The sequence below is a fragment of the Dipteris shenzhenensis genome, chromosome 11 (assembly GCF_047967505.1).
Source record: "Dipteris shenzhenensis isolate YYH24624 ecotype China chromosome 11, Dip_SZ_1.0, whole genome shotgun sequence".
Lineage (NCBI taxonomy): Eukaryota > Viridiplantae > Streptophyta > Polypodiopsida > Gleicheniales > Dipteridaceae > Dipteris > Dipteris shenzhenensis.
In genome coordinates this window covers 6,605,001-6,629,221 of record NC_141606.1, presented here as the reverse complement: position 1 = coordinate 6,629,221, position 24,221 = coordinate 6,605,001, and the positions used below count along the sequence as shown (strand labels likewise).

The 24,221-nt window shown below is 42.0% G+C and overlaps 1 protein-coding gene across 2 annotated transcripts; it reads right to left on the bottom strand.

The window, feature by feature from the left end:
• Positions 1–14,205: 14,205 nt before the first annotated feature.
• Positions 14,206–17,260, bottom strand: LOC147896550 (polygalacturonase ADPG2-like). Of its 2 annotated transcripts, XM_087381307.1 has the most exons (9): positions 16,901–17,260; positions 16,566–16,694; positions 16,303–16,473; positions 16,156–16,176; positions 15,769–15,976; positions 15,397–15,478; positions 15,210–15,318; positions 14,868–14,987; positions 14,207–14,717 (listed from the first exon to the last, which is right to left on the bottom strand). In XM_087381307.1, the coding sequence occupies exons 1-9, from the start codon at positions 17,189–17,191 to the stop codon at positions 14,448–14,450; spliced, it is 1,401 nt and encodes a 466-aa protein (XP_087237433.1). In that variant the 5' UTR covers positions 17,192–17,260; the 3' UTR covers positions 14,207–14,447. The 2 variants fall into 2 exon arrangements, with proteins under 2 accessions (XP_087237434.1, XP_087237433.1); XM_087381308.1 differs by lacking the exon at positions 16,156–16,176 and having other exon boundaries at positions 14,206–14,717.
• Positions 17,261–24,221: the final 6,961 nt, after the last annotated feature.

Genomic DNA, 24,221 nt, shown 5'->3' with positions numbered 1-24,221 from the left:
CATGGAGCGGGCACTGTAATGTTCCGTCGTACTAGTTCCTTGTCTAGAGGAAGGTCGGTCGTCAGTCCTTGGTCATAGAGGTCATTGAGCTATGGCCCTTTGCTCTGTAGACTACCCGCTATTGGGGTGCCGTATGCTGAAGAGCTCCACTTGGAGGGGCTGCTGCTCCTGGAAAGGCTGTAGAGGAAAGCCGTAAGCAACATCTAGAAGAGCAGCTAAAAGGTCTACTTCATGTTCCCAAAGGCTACAGCTCCCAAGGGTTGAATTGTCAAGCCAGGATGCAAAAATAGAAGAAGTCAAGCAAGGGTGCAAGTTGTTTGCGCTTTATCTCCTTGTTTTCTTGCTGTGAGCCTCTTTTGCTCGTTTCACTCGGAGTTAGATCTATCCCTAACTCTATCTCACAGATCTCAAAGTCTCTCTCTCTCTCTTTCATAAGCAGAAATCTTTTACATGATGAAGAAGACTCTATGAACAGAATACTCTAGTTTCTCTCATCAAAATATTTCTCAAAGAATGCTCTTAAATCTAAAACTAAAACTAACCTAGGATAAAAAACATGAGCTCCTAAGAGATGCCTACAACTAATCTAGGAGACTAGACCTAAGCTCTGATACCATGACAAATCGGGGGATCGAGCTCTCCTAGTCACTGAGACAACATCCTAATACAACACTAATCTAAGGAGGATGCAACCTAAGTGCAAAGATGATGAAGAGAGTGCTCATGACATGCACCTCAAGTCAATTAGGTTCCAAGATAGATTAGCTTGGACTCATAAAGAGAATATTGAGATAGTGCAAAGTGCTTGATTGATATTACTTCAAATGAACCTCCCTTTTATAGGTGAGGGTACTTACATCCATATGCTTGCTCACATGTGGGATATCTCCTCCATGCCATGTGGTAGCTTAACCTTTACTCATACCTTTTCCCTTTAATCTATGTGCTCATGGTACCACAACTCTCAACAGAAGCAAAAGATAGGAAAAAAAGGAGGAAAGAGTGAGAAGAGAGGGGAAAAGAGAGAAGAGGAGAAGAGGGGAAAAGAGAGGGGAAAAGAGGGGGGGAAAGAAAGGGGAAAAGAGAGTAAGGGGAAAAGAAGAAAAGAGACGAAAAAAGAGAGGGCAAAAGAAGAAAAAGAGATAAATCATATGCTTATGCTCATGCATGATCATATGAGCATATTCTCATGCATAAGCATATGAGCATAAGCATACACAAATGCATATGCTTATGAAAAGAGAGAAAAGAGGATAAAAGAGTTGGGAAAAGAAGAGAAGGAAGCGATTGAAAGAGAGAAGAAAAAAGAAAGGGGAAAAGAAGAGAATGAAGAAGATGAAAGAGAGGAAGAGAGAGGAAAAAAGAGAGGGGAAAAGAAGAAAAGAGAGGAGAAAAGAGAGAAGAGAGGATGAAAGAGTAGAAGGAAAAGAGAGGAAGAGAGAAAGCATATGATTATGCTTATGCGTGATCATATGAGCACATGCTCATGCATAAGCATAAGCATATAAGCATGAGCATATGCTTATGCATAAGCATATGCATATAAGCATAAGCATAAGCATATGAGCATATGCTCATGCATAAGCGTAAGCATATGAGCATATGCTAATGAGCTCATTCATAAGCATAAGCATATGCTTATGAGCTCATGCATAAGCATACTCAAAAGAGAGGAAGAAGAGGAAATAATAGAGGGAGGGAAAGAGGGGGGAAAGAGGGAGGAAAAGAGGGAAAGAGGGGAAGAAGAGGGAATAAGAGAAGAGAGGGGAAGAGAGGGTTCCTACGCCCATCACTATAGCTAGCGCTTAAGGCGTTAGCTGCAGGCCAATGCAAATCGTGAAAATAAAAATAGGAAAAGAGAGGAAGCACTTTCTTACAAGGCTTTGAAGGTCCAAAGTTAACATATCCATCAAGACCCGATGAATGACATATCCTAATGTTTGGCACCCAAAAGTAAAAGTATTTGAGCATATAAAAGAAGCAACACCTGTAGATCAATTGTACATAAGCATAGAACATGTCGATGCATATCAATGCTATTGAATTGAGGTACAATGAGATTATTAGGGGCATACATATGTATAATATTGATGATTCTTGTATAAGGTAACAATTATCTATAATGACAAATTCTCTCTAAAAGTTTAAGAGTGACATTTGTTCTTATTGGTTTTTGTGTAAACACTAAAACAATAACTAGCGAAGGACATAATACATAAGAAATAAATGTGATTGAATTTATGTAATAGATCAATCTTGGAGTATAATATGCATATGCATGCAAAAGTGAAAGGCATGTGCATGGAACATATATAAACCATGAATAGAATTTGTAGATCAACCTTGTAGAGTATAATATGTGTACTTTTTGTGATTACCCATTGTGAGGCCATAGGTCATTGCACTGTATTTTTGCTTCCATGATTTGTTTTCACAATTTTCTTAACATATTGAGAGTAAGAACTTTGGAAAGACAAATATGTCTGAGGAGATGATTGATTTTGGGAAATGTCTATAAGAGAGAATTGTAGATTTTACACCAAGTTACAACTTTGATACTTTGTGATTTACTTGGTTAAACCATTCAGATGGGCAAATAATGGCCTAATGATGTAAAAAAGGCACTCAAGTGTTTTCTTGGCTTGGATTTGTGTGCCCAATACTAAATGAAAATTTGAAGCCTTAGATGGCGAGTTTGGGCAGAAAGAGATGATGATAAAAGTTGTAGGGAATCAGAAGACTGTTAAAAGTTATACTATGAATTATTCATATCTTGCACCATTTAGAAGATATGGGCCTCCAAATAGGGCTGTTTTTTCCCAGTGTAGAGAACTTGCTAGATCAAATCAATTGGACCTGCATGTAGGCATAATCTTTGGTTGCAGACTTGGCTGAAACTAGAGGGTCAAGATTGCCTAATTTTTCCCCAATTCACCTTTTTGTTATTTTATTTGTTGGGAACCACTATTTGGGGCATGGAGAGACATTCCCCCAAAAAATTTGCAAAAAAAAGGCCAGATGTCCCTAGGTGTGAGCAAGCACAAATTTCGGCCAAACAGGGATGCCGTCTAGTGCCTGCTCACACCTAGGGCCATCTGGCCTTTTTTTTTCAAAATTTTTGGGAGGGAATGTCTCTCCATGCCCCAAATAGTGGTTCCCCCAAATCAAGGTTGCCTAATAGTGGTTCAAGATTGCCTAATATTTTTTCAAATAACTTTTTCCCTCTTTTATTTGTTAGGGACCAATATTTGGGGCATCTAGAGACATTCCCCCAAAAAGATTTTGAAAGAAAATGGCTAGATGGCCCCATGTGTGAACAGGCATGAATTTGGGCCCAAAGTTGTGCCTACTCACACCTGGGGCCATCTGGCCATTTTTTTTCAAACTTTTTGGGAGGGAATGACTCTCCATGCCCCAAATATTAGTTCCCCCAAATCAAGGTTGCGTAATAGTGGTTCCCAAAAATAGGCTTTTTGGAGGGGGGGTTCAAGATTGCCTAATATTTTTTCAAATCAAGGTTTCCTAATAGTAGTTCCCCCAAATAGGTTTTTTGGAGGGGGGGGTTTTAAGATTGCCGAATATTTTTCATATAACTTTTTTCTATTTTATTTGTTGAGAACTAGTATTTGGGACATGGAGAGACATTCCCCCGTGAAAATTTGGCTAGATGGTCCCAAGTGTGAGCAAGTGCGACTTTGGGCTAGACAGGGAATGTCTCTCCATGCTCCAAATACTGGTTCCCCCAAATCAATGTTACCTAATAGTGATTCCCCCATTTAGGTTTTTTGGAGAGGGGGGGAGTGTTTCAAGATTTCCTAATATTTTTCCATATCTTTTTTCTTGTTTTATATATTGGGAACCAATATTTGGGGCATGGAGAGACATTACCCCCTAAAAATTTAAAAAAAAATGGCCAGATGGCCCCAGGTGTGAGCAGGCGCGACTTTGGGCCACAGGGGTCCAACAAAATATATGGACCCCGTCTAGCCCAAAGTCACTCCTACTCACACCTGGGGCCATCTGGCCATTTTTTTTCAAAATTTTTTGGGGGAATGTCTCTCCATGCCCCAAATATTGGTTCCCAACAAATCAAGGATGCCTAATAGTGGTCCCCCCAAATTTTTCTTTTTTTTTTGGGGGGGGGGGGGGGTTTCAAGATTGCCTAATATTTTTCCAAATAACTTTTTTCTCTTTTATTTGTTGGGGACCACTATCTGGAGCAAGGAGAGACATTCCCCCAAAGAAATTTTGAAAAAAAATGGCCAGATGGCCCTAGGTGCGAGCAAGCACAACTTTAGGCAATACGAGGACCTCGACTGGCCCAAAGTCGTGCCTGCTCACACCTGGGGCCGTCTGGCCATTTTTTTTTAAAAAAAATTGGGGGAATGTCTCTCCATGCCCCAAATATTGGTTCCCCCAAATAGTTTTTTTTTTTGGGGGGGGGGGCCAAGATTTCCTAATATTTTTCTCTTTTATTTGTTGGGAACCACTATTAGGGGCTCAATCTTATTGAAGCCTAGTTCAAGTGGTTGTCTTTCTTTATTTACACAATACTTGTTCTTCTTGGCTAAACTGATTTCTTGTATAGATGTGTGGCTAATGGGGTGTATTGGTGTTCATTATAGAGAAACTAGCTAATCACCAGGAAGGGGCTGATTAGGAGTAAGAAGCAATGTCATAAGACACAACAAAGTCCTCTTGGCCAAGCACACATTTGGGCCAAACTTACATTGTTTGATCCACACCCTACCACATGCACATTGAAAGAGGCCTTTTTGAAATTGAGTTTTGGCTAAACTTCAACAAGCATCAAGAATAAGACAATAATAATAAAACAATATAGATTATGATTTTACTGTATTTCATGAGAATGATAACATTTATTTATTTTAGAATGAAATAATATCAATTACCATAGAAAGGGCAAGTACAATCAACCTCCGTTGGGGAGCCAAAATATAGTATCTACAAAAGGACACACTATAATATAATAGGTGTCCTCTAAAGGAAAAGAACACATACAAAATAGATCAATGTTGGATATAGTGCTAAATGCTAAAGAATGACCACTTCCATCACATTGAAGAAGATTCTTCCCTCTACCTTTGATTGCCTCAATGTTCTATCCATCCATGCTTAAGTTCCCTAAAATCCAATCGAGATTACTTCCATGTATTTGAAAAGATTTGAATAATTTTTATCCAATAAGCTATAGGGAGAAGGTAGTTCATAATCCCTAAACGTAGCCCTCATGCACCATGTAACTTGCACCCTTTGATTAATTGCTAGCTCCACCGCAACCTGCCAAGAACACAATTTGTCACATGCACTTGTAACTCAGGGAACACTTCTACTGCTTGTTGGTAACATTGAAATGGAACAATGAGAGATGTGAGAAAATAGATTTGAGTTATTGTCTAAAAGTAATTAAAAATTTTAGATTACAAAATAGCTTTGTTATTACACTATCAACTACCAAGCACCACATTGTAGGAGAATCTTGCAATGGAGCCATGAGAGGGTTAGAAAAGTGATGAAAATAATTATGGTGAGAAGAAAAAGGATTCAGGGGTTAGAAAGTGATTAGGTGAGAAGAAGAAGGATCGAGGCATTGGAAAGTGACTGTGGTGGAGTAGAAGAAGGATTCAAGGTTTGGAAAGGGATTTGGGTGCATATGCATGGTTTGGGGGAAGTTTGAAAGGGTTTTAGGTCATTTTTGGCACTTTTGAAAATTTTTACATTTTTGGGGGAAGTAGTACCCGCGAGATACTTTTTAGGAGTGGGAACCACCTTGGGGTATAAAGAGGGTGGACTTCTTACACATGGTGGGCATCCTCCAAGTGGGAGAGGGAGGTGCACTTTTTTGGGACCACCAAAGCCTAGGGAGGTGTACTTTTTTGGACTCATATGGGGGTGATGGGACCCTTTAAAGACCTTATTAGTTCTTAATCCATTTTGCTAATCCACTCCTTATGAGACCCTTTTTGAGTCCAAAATTCCCCTACTATCTTTTGGATTGCAATTAGTGTCTACGTACATTGAATCAATTTTTTGTATCTCGTCATTTGCAAGAAACATATTCCCATGTTCATTTGCAAAATGACTGTGACTAGAATTTCCACCACAATTATTTTCTCTGCCATGGAAATTCCCTCGATTGTTATTGGATTGACCGCCTTGGTCATACTGCTTCTTGCGGCAATCTCTTTCATAGTGTCCAAACTTATGACAATAGTTGCACTGAATGTTTGGCATATTGGTGTATGCATTCCCTCCTCCTTGGAATCTTCCTCGATTAAAATGATTTCCTCTTTGCTGATTCTGATGTTGAGGATGATGCTAATGCTGATGCTGACTTTGTTGATGACTTTGTTTCTGATGATGACCACTTTTTTGGAATGATCTACCTCTACCTCTACCTCTACTTCTGTCTGAAGTTGTGAATGCCTGATCATTAGAATGACCTTTGTGTGCATGAATGGCTTCAGTCCTGAGTTCTTCGCCAAGCAAGACTAACTGAAGTTCTTCCAATGTCGAAATTTGCCATTGGATGACAATACTCTGGACTAGATTCTCATATCCCTCTCCAAGTCCATTCAGGATGACTTGAACCATTTCTGCTAGATTCATAGTCTCTCCTACTGTTGCAAGCTGATTGTTATTGTCTTTAAACCGGAGTACGTAAGCATGACTGGTTTCGTTGCTGTTGCCGAAACTCTAGTTGATTTGGTTTCTTGGTGTGAGAATCCTAGAAGTGTTCTTGGACTTGTATAGAGCTACGAACATATCCCATGCTTCTTTTGATGTCTTGGCAGTGTTGAGCTATCCTAGCATGACATCTTGCACATTCTACTTGATCAAATGATATGCATACTTATCTTTCTTATCCCATTCTGCCTGAGCTCAGGCAATAGCAAGATCTGCTACAGGTGCAGAAACTATTTTTGTAGCTGGAGATCATGATGTAGATCCCATTGTTGGTGCTAAAACAACAAGTGGAGTAGAGCTTCTGTTGGCTAGATCATCCAATGGTCTAGGTGTAGATCCATCGACATACTCCCATTTGTCCTAAAGTACAAAAATGGTCTCCATTCGGTATTTCCATGTGCCATAATTGGAGTTGTCTAGCTTAGTATATGCCTCTAGATTGAGGTTACTAGTCGTAGACAAGGCGCAAGAAATATACTCACAGTGTCATGAAAATCACTGCCTGAATCAACTGCAAAACACTGACTATGGCAAGTGAAATCTGAACTGTTGATGAAGGTAGAACTACAATATATATAATCCGATCTGAATTTCAAAGCTTGTGGCAAATGATGCTGGGAATAGCCAAGAGGCTTTACAAGGCTTAAATGATGTGCACAATGTCGTGAAATAGACGAATAGGCTTTACAATGCTGGCATGTGTGTGTGAAATCAATCATGTGCTATCTTCCCATAGAATAATCGGCAATGCCTCTGAACACTCTGAAGTCTGCTCACACTGAATGGATGAACATTAGGTTTTAGGTAATGTGATGATGTCAAACTGTATGTGAGCATATGGACTCTAAGTAGAAACTAGTCGAGAATTTCAGGCATGGCTTAGATTGGCAACTTGGGGAGATTCAAAGCGTCCCCTCTATGGCGATCTAGTCTACTCTGATCTAGATTTATACCAACCATCGATCGATGAAAGAACAACAAATAATTTCCTTTCTTTGGTTCTTTTTATGTGTTGGGTCAGATGCATTGATGTAGAGGTGGATGTGCGTGTAGGAAGTGGATTTGTCGGTGAGGCTCAAAGATTAGCTATACTTGCACCAAAATATGTGTGTGAAGTGACAAGTACGTAGAGCACAAAAAATCGATGGATCTTCCTTTTTGGAGCGCCCTCAAATTCTTCCTAGATCAAGAGATACGACTTGATCTAGGTGGAGGGGTAAAAGGAGTGCAAATGTGCTCAATGATGATGTGGCAGTCAGGGGGTCACATGCAGTGACTGTGCCTGTGGAGCAGCTGTGTTTCACATGAAGTGCATGTGGAGAGGTAACTATGACAGGGGACTGTGCTGATTGGACAGATGAGGTGGCATAGGATGACCTAGCCCATGGTCATGTTGACCCAACCATGGTTAAGATGACTAACCCAAGGTCATTTGATGATGTGGATGCTGATGTGGACTTTGACTTTGACTACTAGGGTGGAATGATGATGTGGCACTTGTGATTGGACTTACCTATGTGGCAGTGATGATGTGGCAAGTGGATAATGTCCACCTAGGCAATGATGTGGCAGTTGACCCAAGGGTGCTGATGTGGCTTGTGGATAAGGTGTGCTAACATGGTAGTTGGAGAGGATAAGATGCCACATGGCACACTGTAGACCAACCCTTCCTTGGGATAAGGCTCCTGCCATGTGTCAATCATTGGGTAACCGGTAAGGTAAGATGCTTCCAGAATCTCAAGGATTCCGTTAATGGAATTATTTATGTGAAAGGCATGTCGGCATGAGCATAGGATTTGGCTCGTTTGTCCTTGTGTGTTGGATGGATCATTCATTGCTCTTTGAGCTGAGCCACAAGATGGCACTGTAGGAGGCCTTAGTCACCAGGCGTATGCAGATTGCGGGCATTGGAGTTGTTTGTTGGAGAGAGGCTAGAGTAGGAGATGTAAAAGGCACATCTATAGATCCACAGGCTTGTGGCACCACGTGGAGAGGCCGTTGATGCTGTTGTTGAAGCTCCAATCGGTGGAGCAGGAGTTGAGGCTAGTCACAGAGTTGAGGCTAGAGCCATTTGAAGATGGATTTGGTTCATTGGGTCGCTGCTATAGATCATTAGAGCTGGCCGAGATGCCTTTGCTATTGTTTGCAGTTGGAGGTAACGAGCTAGAAGGAAGGTGTTGTGTGCAACCCACAGTTGAGAGGTCATTTATTTGTTGGAGAAGGTCATTGCACTTGGCCATCGGAGCAGTGTGGTCGATGAAACGTTGAGGCTGGAGAGAGCTTTGAAGATGAGGATGGGTGGTCGTCGTCAGTGTAGACGGGTGTTTTGACACACATCGAAACATCCATCATTGCTGTAGGTCACCCAAGTTTGGAGAGGCTTCAAGGGCTTTGCTTGGGTCAAGAGTCGTTGTTGCGATGCATAGGCCACCTTGCCTTGAGCTGTAGAAGGAGAAATGCTGGCGAGAGAGCCCGTCGATGTTGGATTTGTTGAGCACTGCAAAGGAGTCCCCTTGCAGTTGTAGTTGTCTCGTGGCTGTAGTTGTTGCCACAAGGAAATAGTTGGAGTTCCAGTTCCGCCTTGGCTCTGTTGGATATGGAACCTGTTGAAGATGGATCTGTACTATTGCTTGGGCTTTAGATAAAGTCTGGTGCTATTGATGAAGGAAATTGTTCTCCCACTCTAATCAGTGACAAGAATCTCTCCCAATGAACTCTCTTTTTCAAGAAAGAATTTCTCACAATCTCTCTCTGAGAAGTAGCTCTCTCTCTCAATGCAAATTCACAATCCTCTCTCTCTCTCATGCCAAGAGGAGAAGAAAATCGATGGAAAATTTTCTCAAAGAGCAGAAATCTCTCTATCACTCAACGGGCTAAATTGAACACATGAACACATGGTCGACCATATGTTCATGTGTGAAGGGGTCACATCTCACCTAAATGAGCTAGTTGATGCATGGCTTGGTACCTATATTAATGGTTTTGGGGTACATTTTCCTTATTGAGGGTCCATGCTATAACCTAATAGATTGATTGCTATATAATTGTGGAAGCTATTATGCTAAACACTTTGGCTCTTAGATTCAAGGGTATATTAGAAATCCCTTAGCACCCGAATAGTGGCATACACTACTATAAAATCACAGTCTACTATAAACTAATTATTACAACAATCTAAGAAGATTCACCATTTGGGACTTGTTGAGAGAATATAACAAAGAGAAATGTGCTTGTGTTATTACAAAATTTGTAAATTCTACACATTTTTGGCAGCCTTGGGTCCTATGTACCATTTACATGCTGAGGTGCAACCTTGATCACTATGTACAAAATTTTGGTTGTTTACATCCCACAATACATCCCAAATGAGATTGGACATAAAGCAGGGCATCTCTAGCTCAAAAGGAATATTGCCCTGCCTTGCAACCCTTTGAAGCAGGTCGGACATAAAACAAGGTCACCATTGGAGCTCCATTTTGAAGGGGATAAGTACTGACCTGCCATGCAAGCCTTTGAAGCAGGTCGGACATAAATAGAATAGGGATGCTCAGGTGCATAATGGGAAAAATGAGCAAACTCTTCCCAAAAAATGCTAACTCATTGATCAATGTCTTAGTGTGGTCCATAGAAAACAACTAAATGTAGGCTCCCTACGTTTATCCATATCAAGTCCTTGATCTTGATACCGATCATGAACCGTTGTTGAGCATGAAGCATGAACATGGCACATGGAATTAAAATATTTTTTGAACTCATGCTAGGAATATAGAAGGATACAATGCATAGATTGCATCACACTTTGTAAGGCCTAGCTTCTACAACATCCCCAATGAAATCATCAATGACAAACAATGAGTATAAGTTAGCTTTTTACACATATTCCTCATGTGCACAAATTTTATAGTGTTATTGACATAATTTGAGGTATGCATGATGGAGTTTATAAGATTGGGAATGTGATAATAACTCACTATGGTTTTTTCATTGTTGTCATTATGGCAACTATGTTGAGGTTGAATTCGCATGGTTTATGTTGTTTTGATAGCATGAATTTGGGCATGTGTTGGATTTCACCAAGATATATAGTTTCTTTAGTTTAGAACATATGAAAATTTAACCTTCTAAATCTTGCAATGATTCTTTCTATTGTGTTTAAGGGTGGAGTCTATTAATATTTCCATAATTATTTGACTATTTGCTAGTGTCTCACCTTACTTCTAAGGTGCTCGGGGAGTCTGCATAAAATATGTAGGGTTGAATGGAAGGGATTTGAAAATCCTCTAACATATTTTTTACATACAGAAGGGTACCATTTAAAGGTGGTATTCACATATTGAATAGAAAAAGGGTGTGGTTTATTCATGAAAAAATCACAAAATTAGGTTTTAAATATAGGCCTTGAACACATGTGATATGGAGGGTTTATGCTCTCCAGCTCCCACGTCCCTCCCCTTCATTCCCCCCTTGCCTACCCTCCTCCTCTCCCACCTCCCCTCCCCTCGTCTTAGCCCTATGGCCCCCTCTCTCCTCTACCCTTTTCCCTTTCTCAACCCTCTCCCCCTTCCTAGCCGATGTTCACTCCTCACCAACCATTCTTCCCCTTCCTAGTCATCATCAGAACTTTGTGAAGCAGCAACGACAACAATTGCACTAAGTTTATGGGAGAGAACAATTTTGCCAATGGACTTTTTGGCAATGCAATAACTTTGATTTGAGAAATGATCATGGGGATTTAGATTGAGTGGAAAATGGGGACCACGAGCCCACAGACTAATTCAAACAAAAATCAAAAGTATCCCCTTGCATCATCGAGAGATTTGTTAACATTGAGTACTAAAACATATAGCCTAGCTATAATTATTGTTGTGGTTATATAAAGAAAATGAAAAAAATGTAAAATCGATTCGATATTGAGGTTGTAGGGCACTCAGATGGCACAACTTGTACCCTAACATGGTCCCCCTACTTAACTTTAATCGAAATTCCAATTAAATAGTCATAACTTGTACCACAATATGTCTCCCTTACTCAACTTTTAATCAAAAGTCTAATTAATTAGCGTCCCTCCCCTCCCCTCTTAGCTCTTGCCCTCCCCCCACATTCACTAGCACTCACACGATGCTTGCCTCACTTGCCTACTTTGCCTCCTCTCCCCCTCCACTCTCTCCAAATCTTTTGTTCCTCTCTCCCTCTCACCTTCCTTCTCCTTGCACTGTCCATCCCCATCACTTGCCTCTTCAGCTTCGTTCTTCTTGTGCGATGTCTGTCCCCATCACTTGCCTCACCTCCCCTGCCCCCTTGCTCTCCATCTCCCACCTCCCTCACCTCCGCTCCCCCCTTGCCTACCCTCCTCCTCTCCCCCTTCCCTTCACCTCCTCTCAGCCCTATGGGGCCCTCTAACCTCTACCCTTTCCCTTCCTCAATGCTCTCGCCTCTCCCTAGCCCCTCCCTAGCCCATACTGACTCCTCCCCAACTGCTCTTCCCCTTCCTAATCGTCATCAAAACTCTATGAAGCAATAACGACAATGATACGTAATATCAAGTATACTTTTTATTAGGCTTCATAAGATTTGAATTGAGGATGATTGATTGTGTGGCAATGGGTGCACAACAATTGCACCAACTATATGTGAGAGACAAAAATTTCGAATGGATTTTTTGACAATGCAATAACTTTTTGAGAAATGATCATGGAGATTTGGATTGAGTGGAAAACGAGGACCACGAGCCCATAGACTAATTTTGACAAAAATCAAAACTATCCCCTTGCATCATCGAGAGATTTGTTAACATTGAGTACTAAAACATATAGCCTAGCTATAATTATTGTTTTGGTTATATAAAGAAAATGAAAAAATGCAAAATCAATACAACATTGAGGTTGTAGATGGCACAACTTGTACCCTAACATGGTCCCCCTACTTAACTTTAATCAAAGTTCCAATTAAATAGTCATAAGTTGTACCCTAATATGTCCCCCTTGGTCAACTTTAAATCAAAAGCCCAATGAATTAGCCTCCCTCCCCTCCCCTCTCAGCTCTCACCCTCCCCCCACATTTGCCTTTCCCTCTGACTCTCGCTAACACCTCACACGCCCTCGCCTACCTTGTCTTTCTTCCCCTTGCGTTGTTCGTCCCTATCACTTGCCTCTTTGCCTTCCTTCTTCTTGTGACGTCCATCCCCATCAATTGCCTCACCTCCCTTGCCCCCTTGTGCTCCACCTCCTACCTCTTCCTCCCTCGCCTTCACTCCCTCCTTGCCTATACCCTCCTCTCCCTCTTCCCCTCCCCTCCTCTAAGCCCTGTGCACCCCTCTCGCCTCTACTCTTTGCCGTCATCAACCCTCTCACCACTCCCTAGCCCATGCTCTCTCCTCCCAAATCATTCTTCCCCTACCTAGTCTTCCCTTGCGCTCTCCCCTCTCTAGCCCTCCCTCCTTTCTTTGTGTGCTCTCTCTCCGTTGGCTTATGCTACTATGCTGGTTACTTTAGATTGGGTTAAACTACAATAGGTTAGGTTAAGTTGTTTTTAAAATCTGCGCTAGATTAGATTTGGTTCGATTAGAGTGGGTCAAGTTAGTTTAGGTTAGTCTCTTTAATGAAGTATCGCCCTTACCTTAAGGGAGGGCTATGTAATCAATGTCAATAATGAGATTTTATAAATTGCTATACAAATTAGGTTTTTGGCATGGGATTTTTTAATGTAATTTTTTTTTAATTTAAAGGGCTTTGGTATACCATGTTCATCAAAATTCTAAATCAAAAGTTATGGATTTAACAGTTCAAAGTTGACCCATTATGTACCATCACACTTCTCCTAAATTTATACCCTCTTCCACTCTAGAAAGTACGAACATATAGCAAGAATATAGAATGGTTGAATGAGAATGCCAATATTTTGCACTATTTATTTACAAATGGAGCTTTTTGCTTAGGGTTACAAGTAGACATACTTGATGTCCTCGAATGCATATCTTTTCCCTCAAGTGCATGTGGAAAAAAGTTCAAAACCTAAAACCCATGAGATGCATTTAAAAGTGACAACATATAGAAAAGCCTATTGTGAGGTGTCCATGCGTGCTTGCGTGCACATAGTATTCATGGATGAACACAAATGTGTGTGTGGATGTGTGCCGCCTAACAAACTAGCTCCTTTGTTTTTTAAAGTGGAAGCCTCTATGCCCTTGTAATAATAAATGTCAAGATATGGAAGTTGATATGTCTTTCAGCATTTTTTAAACCATAAAAGGAGTGATCAAATCTTTAGGTCTAAAAAGAAATTGTCGAAAAAGCCTTGCAAGCAAACATCAAGCTTTTAAGAGAAGGCACTTAGCATTAATCTGGATAGTTAGACAAGTACTAATGTTATGATAGTATGGCATTAAGCCACAACATATATTGGTTGAGCACATGAAAGTATATCCATTCCAAGTCTAAATTCTCAATCCATCCTAGATATTCAATTTACACATTCTCTAATAGTTCCGATCCCTATATTCCAAGTGTGATATTCAATTACACATACTATGATAATTCACATCCACATATTCCACATTGAGAGAAATGAGCTGGAAATGTGTAAGGTAGGAGGCCTTTGAAGGCATTTGATGCAAGGCTACCTACCCTCTAAAGATCTCTTTGAAACGAAGGTAAAAAGGTTTAAAGTTTTTTTTTTGCTAAAAAGGTGTAAAGTTGGCTATAGCGTTAGAGACATCAACCCACATTTGGGATAAAAAAGAACTACATCGAACAATGCAAATCACCTTGACCACCTGTTCTTATGGCTTGTAAGCAATCAACGTGGGGAATCACATTGTTCACAATCACGCCTTCCGCATTCTCACACAACGCAGTGCTGTTCCCTCGCGAAGCTAGCGTCAGATAAATATTCTCAAGAAAGAGCTGCTTGCAGGGTGCAGCTTCACTGCAGGCGAACTTGATTGCGTTCTGTGTTGCCGATGTTCCCCAAATATTTTGGTAGTAAACTCTGCTCACTCGTACTGCTGAGGTCTGCAGAGACAAGAAACTAGGCTTGGGCAATTGGGATCATAGGAATTTCTCACTGCAATGATTTTGTTTGTGCGCCGCTGTGCTCTTGCGAGGGTTTTGTGTACAAGAGATACATCAGAGAGTGAGAAAGAGAGAGACGGAGAGAGGGACCTTGTTAACCGGGCATTGAGACGTTGAATCACAGTAATGCTGGTCTATGATGATCGGATACGCTACATCGTGCATCTGCACATTCGAAAATCGCACACCGATCGCTGATCCCGTTCCACCCTGTGATCCCAAAGAACATACATTTCCATGCCACAACAACAAAGCACCATTAATAGAGCTACAATGGCCGGCAGTCAAATTGTAGACGGAACTCCGGCGACGGGTATCGTATCATTGTAAATACAAGGCGAATTCAGATCTTCACTTCAATACAAGACATTCCATAGCTGGTAGGGATCGTCATTTCGCCACAGCAAGGAGAACAGAAGCAATCACACTCACTTCCCACGTCTTTATCCGAAGTCCATGGTTCGTGCCTGAGAGAATTGCACCATCCACCACCACCAGAGAGACATGTTCATCGCTGTTGTCTTTTCCCAAACTCCCAATACTGCACAAAACCGATCCGTTCAGATCCCCCATCGCTCAAAAGTTTATATATTTCTATCTTCACAAATGCAAGCTATACCTTATTCCGTGCCCTGGTCCGCAGGTTAAATTCTTGATTCGTATATCGGAAGATCCACTCACGATCGATACACAGTCGTCTCCTACACATCGATTGATTCCGGCCACAGAGTTAGATTTTGAGGTCCGTCCATACATTTCAGTCGATTATCAAGGATGACAGTGATTTTCGAAAGCAAGACCAACCACCGGACACATTCATCAGCGTTCGTAAATTAAATTCACTCCAAATGATATTGAAAGCCAGACCATCCCCGTCACAGACCTCTCTGTCCCATTCTTCCCTTGAAAACCACAGGTCGTCCCCCATATCAAAGACAGCGTCTACGGTTGAGCGTCTTCAAGATGAGGTTTTACTTCAATTTAGGGGTACCTGTTGCGACAATGCAATCTTGGATGAGGACATTTTGGGTTTTTGAAATGTGTATTCCGTCCGTATTTGGACTACTTGCTGGTGCTTCCACTTGAAGATTGAAGGCTTGAACCCCATAGCATTGCGCAAAGTTTATATGGATCTGAGGGCTGTTTATACTTTGCAAGTTTCTCACTTGAAGGTTATGGACAGCACTGAATCTCAAGGCCTGGACAACAACCGATTCAAAGGACATTTGGCATGATTCGCTTAAAACGTCGTAAGGGTGATCCAGCATCAGATAAAATATCAAAGCGCCAATCAGAGACAAAAATTTCAGACATTAATCTGCTTCAGATCTCGATGACTGCATCAAGTGTACTCCATAAAAAGTGCTACGAGACTCACTGTCGGAGCATTGCCGCATTTCTGTTTCCAAAACACCGTGGCTTCTTTCAGTCACCGAAGCGCAAGAACGATTTGCCAGGCATTACCAGGATCATCACATGTTATCGACACTAGAAATTTCAAATGCGGACTATATATGAAGCCTACCGCTTTCTTGTTTTTATGGCAAGATCGCGCCCACCAATGTCGACCTTGTCCATCTATGGTGCCCCCTCCTTCTACGGTAAGGTCGTTCATGTGAGCGAAATGAAGCCATGCGTTTGAATTCGACTTATTCCAGCTATGCAAATTAGGAGGAGCAATTAAATTTCCAGCCAGCTGCAAAGCCATAAATAGTTAATTTGGATCCAGCGCGAAAGAACCGACGGAATACCTTCTGAAGTTCCTTATGCTATGGATGAACAGAATACCTCAACTGTAAGTCTTCTTCCGCAAGGGCCCTTGAAGGTGAGAGGGCTCACGAGGTACGTTTTGCCATAGGGAATAAGAAAAACAGCCGTATCTAAGGAGCAAGCATCACTCCATGCATCTGCAAATGCCTGAAATAATCGTTGCAGATGATTTATGTGCCGAAAGTGGCCTCAAATGTTAATTATCTGAATGAAAGAAATGTACACAAAGCACTTTCTAAAAAAGCAACACACGAAAAAAAGGAGAGCGGCAATAGGCTGGGCTACAGGCGTTTGCGATACGGTGGAGTTTAGGGAAGAATCCATGAACGCAATACATCAACGAGGAAAAGTACCTGGGTGTCATCGGTTAGCCTGTCGCCCATTGCACCATACCAGTCAACGCTTACAACATTATACGGAGCTAATACTCGAGGTTGTGGAGAACCGTAGAATTGCAAGTATTGCAGCCCATCATCTGCCAGGTTGCATCTATCACCGAGCGGGGCAATGCTATGGCTCTCCACTGCCAGACCGAAGTCATGTTGCAGCATCGAGACGACCCTCACGAGGAGAATTACGGACCAAGGGAATCGTTTGCGAAGGCCAAGTAGAGCAGCTGCAACAAACCCCGATTCCATATGCATATCGCAGTCGAGCAGCTGATGCAGGCGATTCTAACAATGGGTATTGCAATTGTTGTTGGGGTTAGAATCTTACGATCCAGGGTGCAACTTGAAATATATATATACTCTACGAGGAGAAGGTAAAGTGATGTCATCGGAGAGTAGTGACGGAGAAGAAACGGATCATGAAAGGATGCTGATGAGGAGGGCGAACAACGGAAGAGAAAAGATCAAGGAAGGTGCTTGAGGATAAAGGCAATGGATTGATTAAACTGCATAGCACGCGAGTCGACCTTGGCTATGAATCATGCCGGTGGACATCGACGTGCAGTTTTGACGTGTTTCTAACTTAAATTCGATCAGAAGCTGCTGGATAACACCTGCAGAGAAGATGCACCGGTTAGATTTGCAATTTGCTATCGCTTGCGAACCAATGCACTGCGCGAGATGCTTACGTCCTGCACCGCCCCAAAAGCTTCCTTCGGAAGTGAAAAGAAAGCCACCAGAATCAAAACGTTGACAGACGTGCATTGCTTGACGGGTCAAAAAGCAGCAGCTGTTGAGATTAGATTCACTGCTGATCTATCTATCAAAAAGAAAAAGAGGACAGTTGGCAGCTTGGAAGAAAGAGCCTGCCACCTGTCACAAAAAAGGAGCTCTTGGATAGAGGCTTGGAGGGGGAGGACTTGGAAAGACAAGAGGTAGCTTTAGGAGATAGAAGGTCAATGGAATGGAGGAGATGGAAGGTCTCACAGCCATGGGTTAAGACTTAGCCAAATTTTCAAAATCCAATCCATGTATGCAAGATGAATTAATTAGCAATTTAAGAATCAAAGATACACCTTCTGATGGAGGGTGGTTCAGGATGGTCATGCATCTTTGCGTGTGCAAAGCACGGGTTCAATACTCATTTCCATTAATCATCGAATGCTCAAATTCATCCACCCAGCAATGCCCACATGATTGCATCAACCTGCAAAAAGCTGTGATAACAGCCTTCGACACTAATTTGTGATCGAAACAGCCGACCTAGCTCTATTAATTAAGAGCCCCTCCAAATTATGGCCTCTGCACTACTCAAGGCTTTAAGGCCTTATGAGTATCATGACCCATCTACGACGGGTTAGAGACCTACTCTGCTGGGTCTCAACTTGGGATCATAAAATGTTGTCTTCACCAAATTGTCTACATTTAGCCCCAAACAAAGGCGTGCACTGCTAGTAAGGCCATTTCTAGCATTCAAAGAATTAAAGGGAAGGGCCCAGTTCGACTTCTATGCCCCAAACTTTCACATATTTGCATACATGGTTTCAAAGGATTTAAATTGGATTCAATTTAATCTCGATATTTCAAAGTTTCCAAAGGATAGATGATTCATGAAATCCTTGCATCCTACAATTCCTCTCTTTCCACTATGTAGTTTACTTGTCATTCTACTCTCTTCCAAATTAGTATTAGACTCATTATAGGTGATAAATAGTAGAAATGTACTTTAGAATACCTTCTTGAATGGGTGTCTTTGCAATGTGCATATCAAGTTGTATGGATGGTACAGAAAACATCATACATAGATTTATCAAGCAAGCTCTAAGTATTTAAGCTTCTTGTTTTGGATGACTTGGACTTCAAGCTGATAGACCAAAACTGTGATATAATAGCACAAAATGTAAAGAAAAAGAAGAGCTCCATAGATCAAAACATGCCTCAAAGCTAGTGGTAAAACATGGACTTGAAGTAATTGTTCATTTGCTAATCGACATTTGTTTGACTTTATAGCAGTAGCACCACCACCATGGCATGTATTCTCTCATATCTCACATTGCTAGAGCCCTTCCTTGAGCCACCTTCCAGCTTTGGTGCTTGGGCAACCATGGCTATTGCCACCATCTTGCTGGCAATCCTCCATCACCAAAAACCTCTAGCCATGCCATCCACTACACCCTCCATCACCACAAACCTCATTCTATCATACCCATTTTACTAATGAGTGTGGCTTTGCGCAACTCTGCTGGCAAGGGCTATGCAACACCTATAATACCTTGTGTGTTGTCCCTTGCCTCTGTTTCTGTGCCTGATCTCTGCGTGCTAGTCCCTTATCCCTGAAGCATTTACTGTGCCTCTTATTCTGTACCTCCAAGTGACACATGTCCATATGCACATCTCAGTCCCCTGCCTCCAAGCATTTACTATGCCTCCACAACTGCAGCCTGCCGCCAACGAGCCGCCAACCATCACCATGTTTCAGCTTTTGCCCTTCATGCTGGTCAGATCTTTGCACATGGCCACGTGTCTTCTATCCACAACCAGCAGGCCTCACCGAACCTCCCTCCCCAAACTCTAAGCCTCACCAAACCTCCATAGTCCTCCCAAACCTGCAAACTCCTCCACCCGATAGCTATGGGATTTGTCTCCTTTATATATTGTAAGACCACATAAACACAAACATCCACGCATAGAGACACCCATGTAAAATAACACCATATGCACATGTGTGTGTATCTTGTGTGTTTACTCTCTCTCTCTCTCTCTCGTGTCCACATAATATAAATAATAAATATAAATATATACATATACATATGTTTACAATCTCTCTCTCTCTCTCTCTCCCTTCTCTCGCTCCCTTCTCTCGCTCCCTTTTGTCTTTCTATGTGTGCATGTGTGTGTCTCTCTGACTATGTCTCTCTCTCTCTCCTCTACACACACACTACTCTCTCTCTCTCTCTCTCTCTCTCTCTCTCTCTCCTCTCTGTAGGGAGCCATCGCATGGCTGCCACATGTCAAAGGTAGCGCCGAGTACGAGGGGTCTGACACCCTCGCCTCTCCTAGCCATGCTATGCCTCCCCACTCCCAAAAAGAGCCGGCTAGGATATGGGGAGGGTCTCCTAATGCCTTTCTTATATTCCAGGATCTCCATCATCATTCCATGCTTATGGGATTTCTATAAGCTTGATTATCCACGTGTCACATGCGTGTGTTGAGATATCGAGCTCCACTCACGATATGCCAGGGTGACCATTGTGTATTTATGTCACCGACTTGTTAGCTGGAGATGCGGTTGGTACACTGCCCACGAATAATAGCTAGATGACAGCTATCCTTATCTACTCTAGTTTGTGGCTCAGTTAGTTGAGTTTGGTTTGAGACCCACATATAGGGTTCTTCTATTTCTTTGTACTAGAGTTCTTTTGGCTTTTACAACTAAGAAGAGGAAAACTGTCTTCAGCCTCCACCTTTGTGTGTATTCCCCCATTGTGCATGTGAGAAAGCCGCAAGTGAGACTCCTTCCCTCTCTCCCACTATCTTCACATGGTATCAGAGCCTTGTTCGTGGTAAGGAGCTCAAGAAAGCAAGCCAAGTTCGTGGTGTCCTGGTAAGAGGACCAGTGTTGCTTTCCTATTTCGAGTTTGGGAGCAAATCTCTGCAGGTAGCACAGCCAGAAGTGCAGGAGTGCACTGTTTCAGATTGAGATGCCCTTCGCGGTGTGGCGAGAGGCTTGACAAGAATAACTTCCAGGCATGGAAGTTTAGAATGACGAATTTCTTGATGGGAAAAGGCTATTGGGAATTCATTACAGGAAATGAAGAAGAACCTGTTCTTCCTAATGTTCCCAGTCAACAGGAAATGCAGGCATTTAAAGGATGGCATGAGAGAGCCAAGAAAGTTATGTACTGGCTGTCTATTAGTATTTCGGACTCCATGATTGTGCATATTCAGGATGCGAATACGCCAAAGGAGGCATGGGATACTTTGGCAAAAATGTACAGCACAAATACGCAAACCAGGAAAATGCAACTCAAACAGGAGTTGCACAATGTGCAGAGAGAAAATTTGAGCATAAATGACTACCACATGAAAGTGAAGAAAATTGCAGATGCACTTGCTTCCATTGGGTCGCCAGTGGATGATGACGATTTGGTCTCTGTGACCTTGAATGGTCTAGGAAAGGATTATGCACAGTTCCGGACATCCATTGCCATCCGTGAAAAATTTCCTGATTTTGAGGAGTTGATTGCTCTTCTAATTTCCGAAGAGCAAAGAAATGGTGGTGCATCTTCTTCAGCAGGAACTTCAAAAGAAACTGTCTTCTACTCAAATGCTGGCAGAGGTAGAGGCAGAGGTAGAGGAGGCCGATCTGCAGGCCGTGGTAGAAATCAGAATATGCAGCAAACGCAAGAAAACCAGTCCTATGCAGGAGGACGTGGTAACTCTAGAGGCAGGGGGAGCCAAAGAGGCCGTGGTGGATGGCAGAGAAGCCAAAATGCAAACAGCAGTGTTGAATGCTACTATTGTGGCAAAATGGGTCATATGGCTAAGGACTGCTACAAAAAGCAGAATGACATTATGAATGGAAAATTGCAGCAAGGCAATTATGCATCTTCTAGCAGGCAGGGTGATGACAGAAATGAGCATCTATTTATGGTGCAGCATATGACCAATTCTGTGATAAGTGCAGAAGAACAAAATGATGTGTGGTATGTTGACTCAGGTGCGTCAAACCACATGACAGGTCATGCAGAATGGATGCAGGATGCAAGAAAAATGGAAAAACCAGGATTTGTGGAGACTGGTGATGATACTGCACATCCTATTGTGCAGATTGGCAAAATTCCTTTGTCTATGCAGGAGGGGAAAAAGAAATACTTGTCTGATGTATTTCATGTCCCGAACATCACCAAGAACCTGGTTTCTGTTGGTCGAATGGTTGAGCAGGGCTTGCAGGTTAGATTTAATCCTCATGGATGCTTTGTTGAGGATATGAAAAATAACGGTCGCTTGATAGCAAAAGGAAAGAAGAAGGGCAGGATGTTTATGTTGGATGCAGACATGCCTGAATTGAGTGCAGCAATGTTTGCACATGGGACCGGTGTAGTTGCAAATATTGATATCTGGCACAAACGCATTGGTCATGTTAATATACAGCAACTTAAATCAATGCAAGCCCAAAATATTGTTGCAGGATTGCCTAAATTCAAGGTTGCAGAAATGCACAAGGTTTGTGAAGCCTGTCAATTTGGGAAACAGGAAAGGAAACCTTTTCCTAGGCATGTTCAAGAGAGTAAAAAGCCATTGGAATTAATCCACTCTGATGTGTGGACTACAAAAGCTGCATCTATTGGAGGCTGTCACTATTTTGTCACATTTATTGATGACTTCAGCAGAAAACTGTGGGTGTATTTTATGAAAAAGAAAAGTGAAGTGTTTGGGCACTTCAAAGCTTTCAAAGCTATGGTTGAAAAAGAAACAGGCCTGCAAATAAAATGCCTAAGGTCAGATGGAGGGGGAGAGTACCTCTCAAATGAGTTTGCAAGGTTCTTGCAGGAGCATGGTATAAAGCAACAATATTCATGCAGTCATACCCCACAGCAAAATGGAATTGCAGAAAGAAAAAACAGGCATATTGGAGAGGTATCTCGGGCTATGCTAAATGAAAAATATCTACCAGATTATTATTGGGCTGAAGCAGTTGCTACAGCAGTTTATATAATGAACAGGACTCCCACTGCAGCAATACACGGCATGATGCCAGAGGAGATGTATACTGGTAGGAAACCAGATATTTCTCATTTGAAAATTTTTGGTTGCATTGCCTATGTCCATGTGCCAGATGAGTTGAGGTCCAAGTTGGATCCAAAAGCTGAGAAGTGCGTCTTTATTGGTTATTCTCTGCAGCAGAAAGGGTATAGATGCTATAACCCTTCTACTCGTAAGTTTACAGTGAGCAGAGATGTTGTTTTTGATGAGATGAGCAGCTGGTATAAACCAGCAAATGTGATGATTGATGTAGATGCACAAAATGGTAATGCTGCACAGAATTCACAGCAGCAATCACAAAATATCAGTGGACCTGCAGTGTCCTCTAGCAGTGGTTCACATACTTCGCCATGGACAGGCAGATTGAGATCAGGAGAATCTCCTCAAAGCAATGCAGAAAGTGGTACGCAGGTATCACGAAAAGGAAAAGAGAAGGTAGATCAGCCCATGTTTGATGTGAATGCAGGTCACTCTTATGTGGATGGTGAATCCAGTGGCTCAGAACATAGCATTGATGATGAGTTGGGTATTCCTTCTGTCGTTACACCTGGAGTAAGGAAGACCAGGGATGTTTTGAGAGCACTTGGAAGTGAGCCTATTTTGCGCAGGTCTACCAGGGTTAGGTATCCTGTGGATAGGCTGAAATATGATGGATTTACAGCCATTCACTATGCCTATATGGTCAAAGTGATATAGGAACTAGAACCCACTTCTTTTGAGCAAGCCATGGGAAATGAAAAATGGGAGAAAGCCATGGATGAAGAAATGGATGCCTTGGATGCTAATGCTACATGGGAATTGGTGCCTTTGCCTAAAGGCAAGGATGCAATTGGCTGTAAGTGGGTTTATAAGATCAAGCACAATGCAGATGGTTCTATGAATAGATACAAGGCAAGATTAGTTGTCAAGGGGTATGCACAGACATATGGCATTGATTATGAAGAAACTTTCAGCCCGGTTGCAAGGATGGCAACCGTAAGAGCAGCCATTGCTATGGCTGCATCAAATGGATGGTCTTTACATCAGATGGATGTAAAGAATGCCTTCTTGCATGGTGATTTGCAAGAAGAGGTCTTTATGGAGCAGCCAGCAGGTTATGTTCATGCTACTCATCCTGAGTTTGTTTGCAGGTTGAAGAAAGCCTTGTATGGCTTGAAGCAAGCACCTAGAGCATGGTCTGACAAGATAGGACAGTATCTTGTCACTATTGGCTTTCAGATTTCCAAGGCAGATTTCTCACTCTATGTGAGAAAAATAGAGAAAGGGATTATGCTGCTGGTCATTTATGTTGATGATTTGATCATCACAGGTGATAGTGATGAAGATATCCTTCATGTGAAAATGCTATTGAGGCAAAAGTTTGAGATGAAGGATTTGGGAGAGCTGCGTTATTTCTTGGGCATTGAGGTGATTAGATCACCAAGTGGGATACAGCTCTTGCAGAGGCAGTATGGATTGGACATGCTGTCCAAATATGGGATGATAGGCTGTAAGCCTATTTCAGTTCCTTTGGAGCAGA

Excerpts from the sequence above, each read along its gene's own strand:
- LOC147896550 (XM_087381307.1), bottom strand. The coding sequence starts at position 17,191 with ATGCATATGGAATCGGGGTTTGTTGCAGCTGCTCTACTTGGCCTTCGC. Across the intron at positions 14,988-15,209 it reads TTCGGATAAAGACGTGGGAA|GGTGGAACGGGATCAGCGAT; the intron begins GTGAGTGTGATT and ends TTGGGATCACAG. Across the intron at positions 14,718-14,867 it reads CTCAATGCCCGGTTAACAAG|ACCTCAGCAGTACGAGTGAG; the intron begins GTCCCTCTCTCC and ends TTGTCTCTGCAG.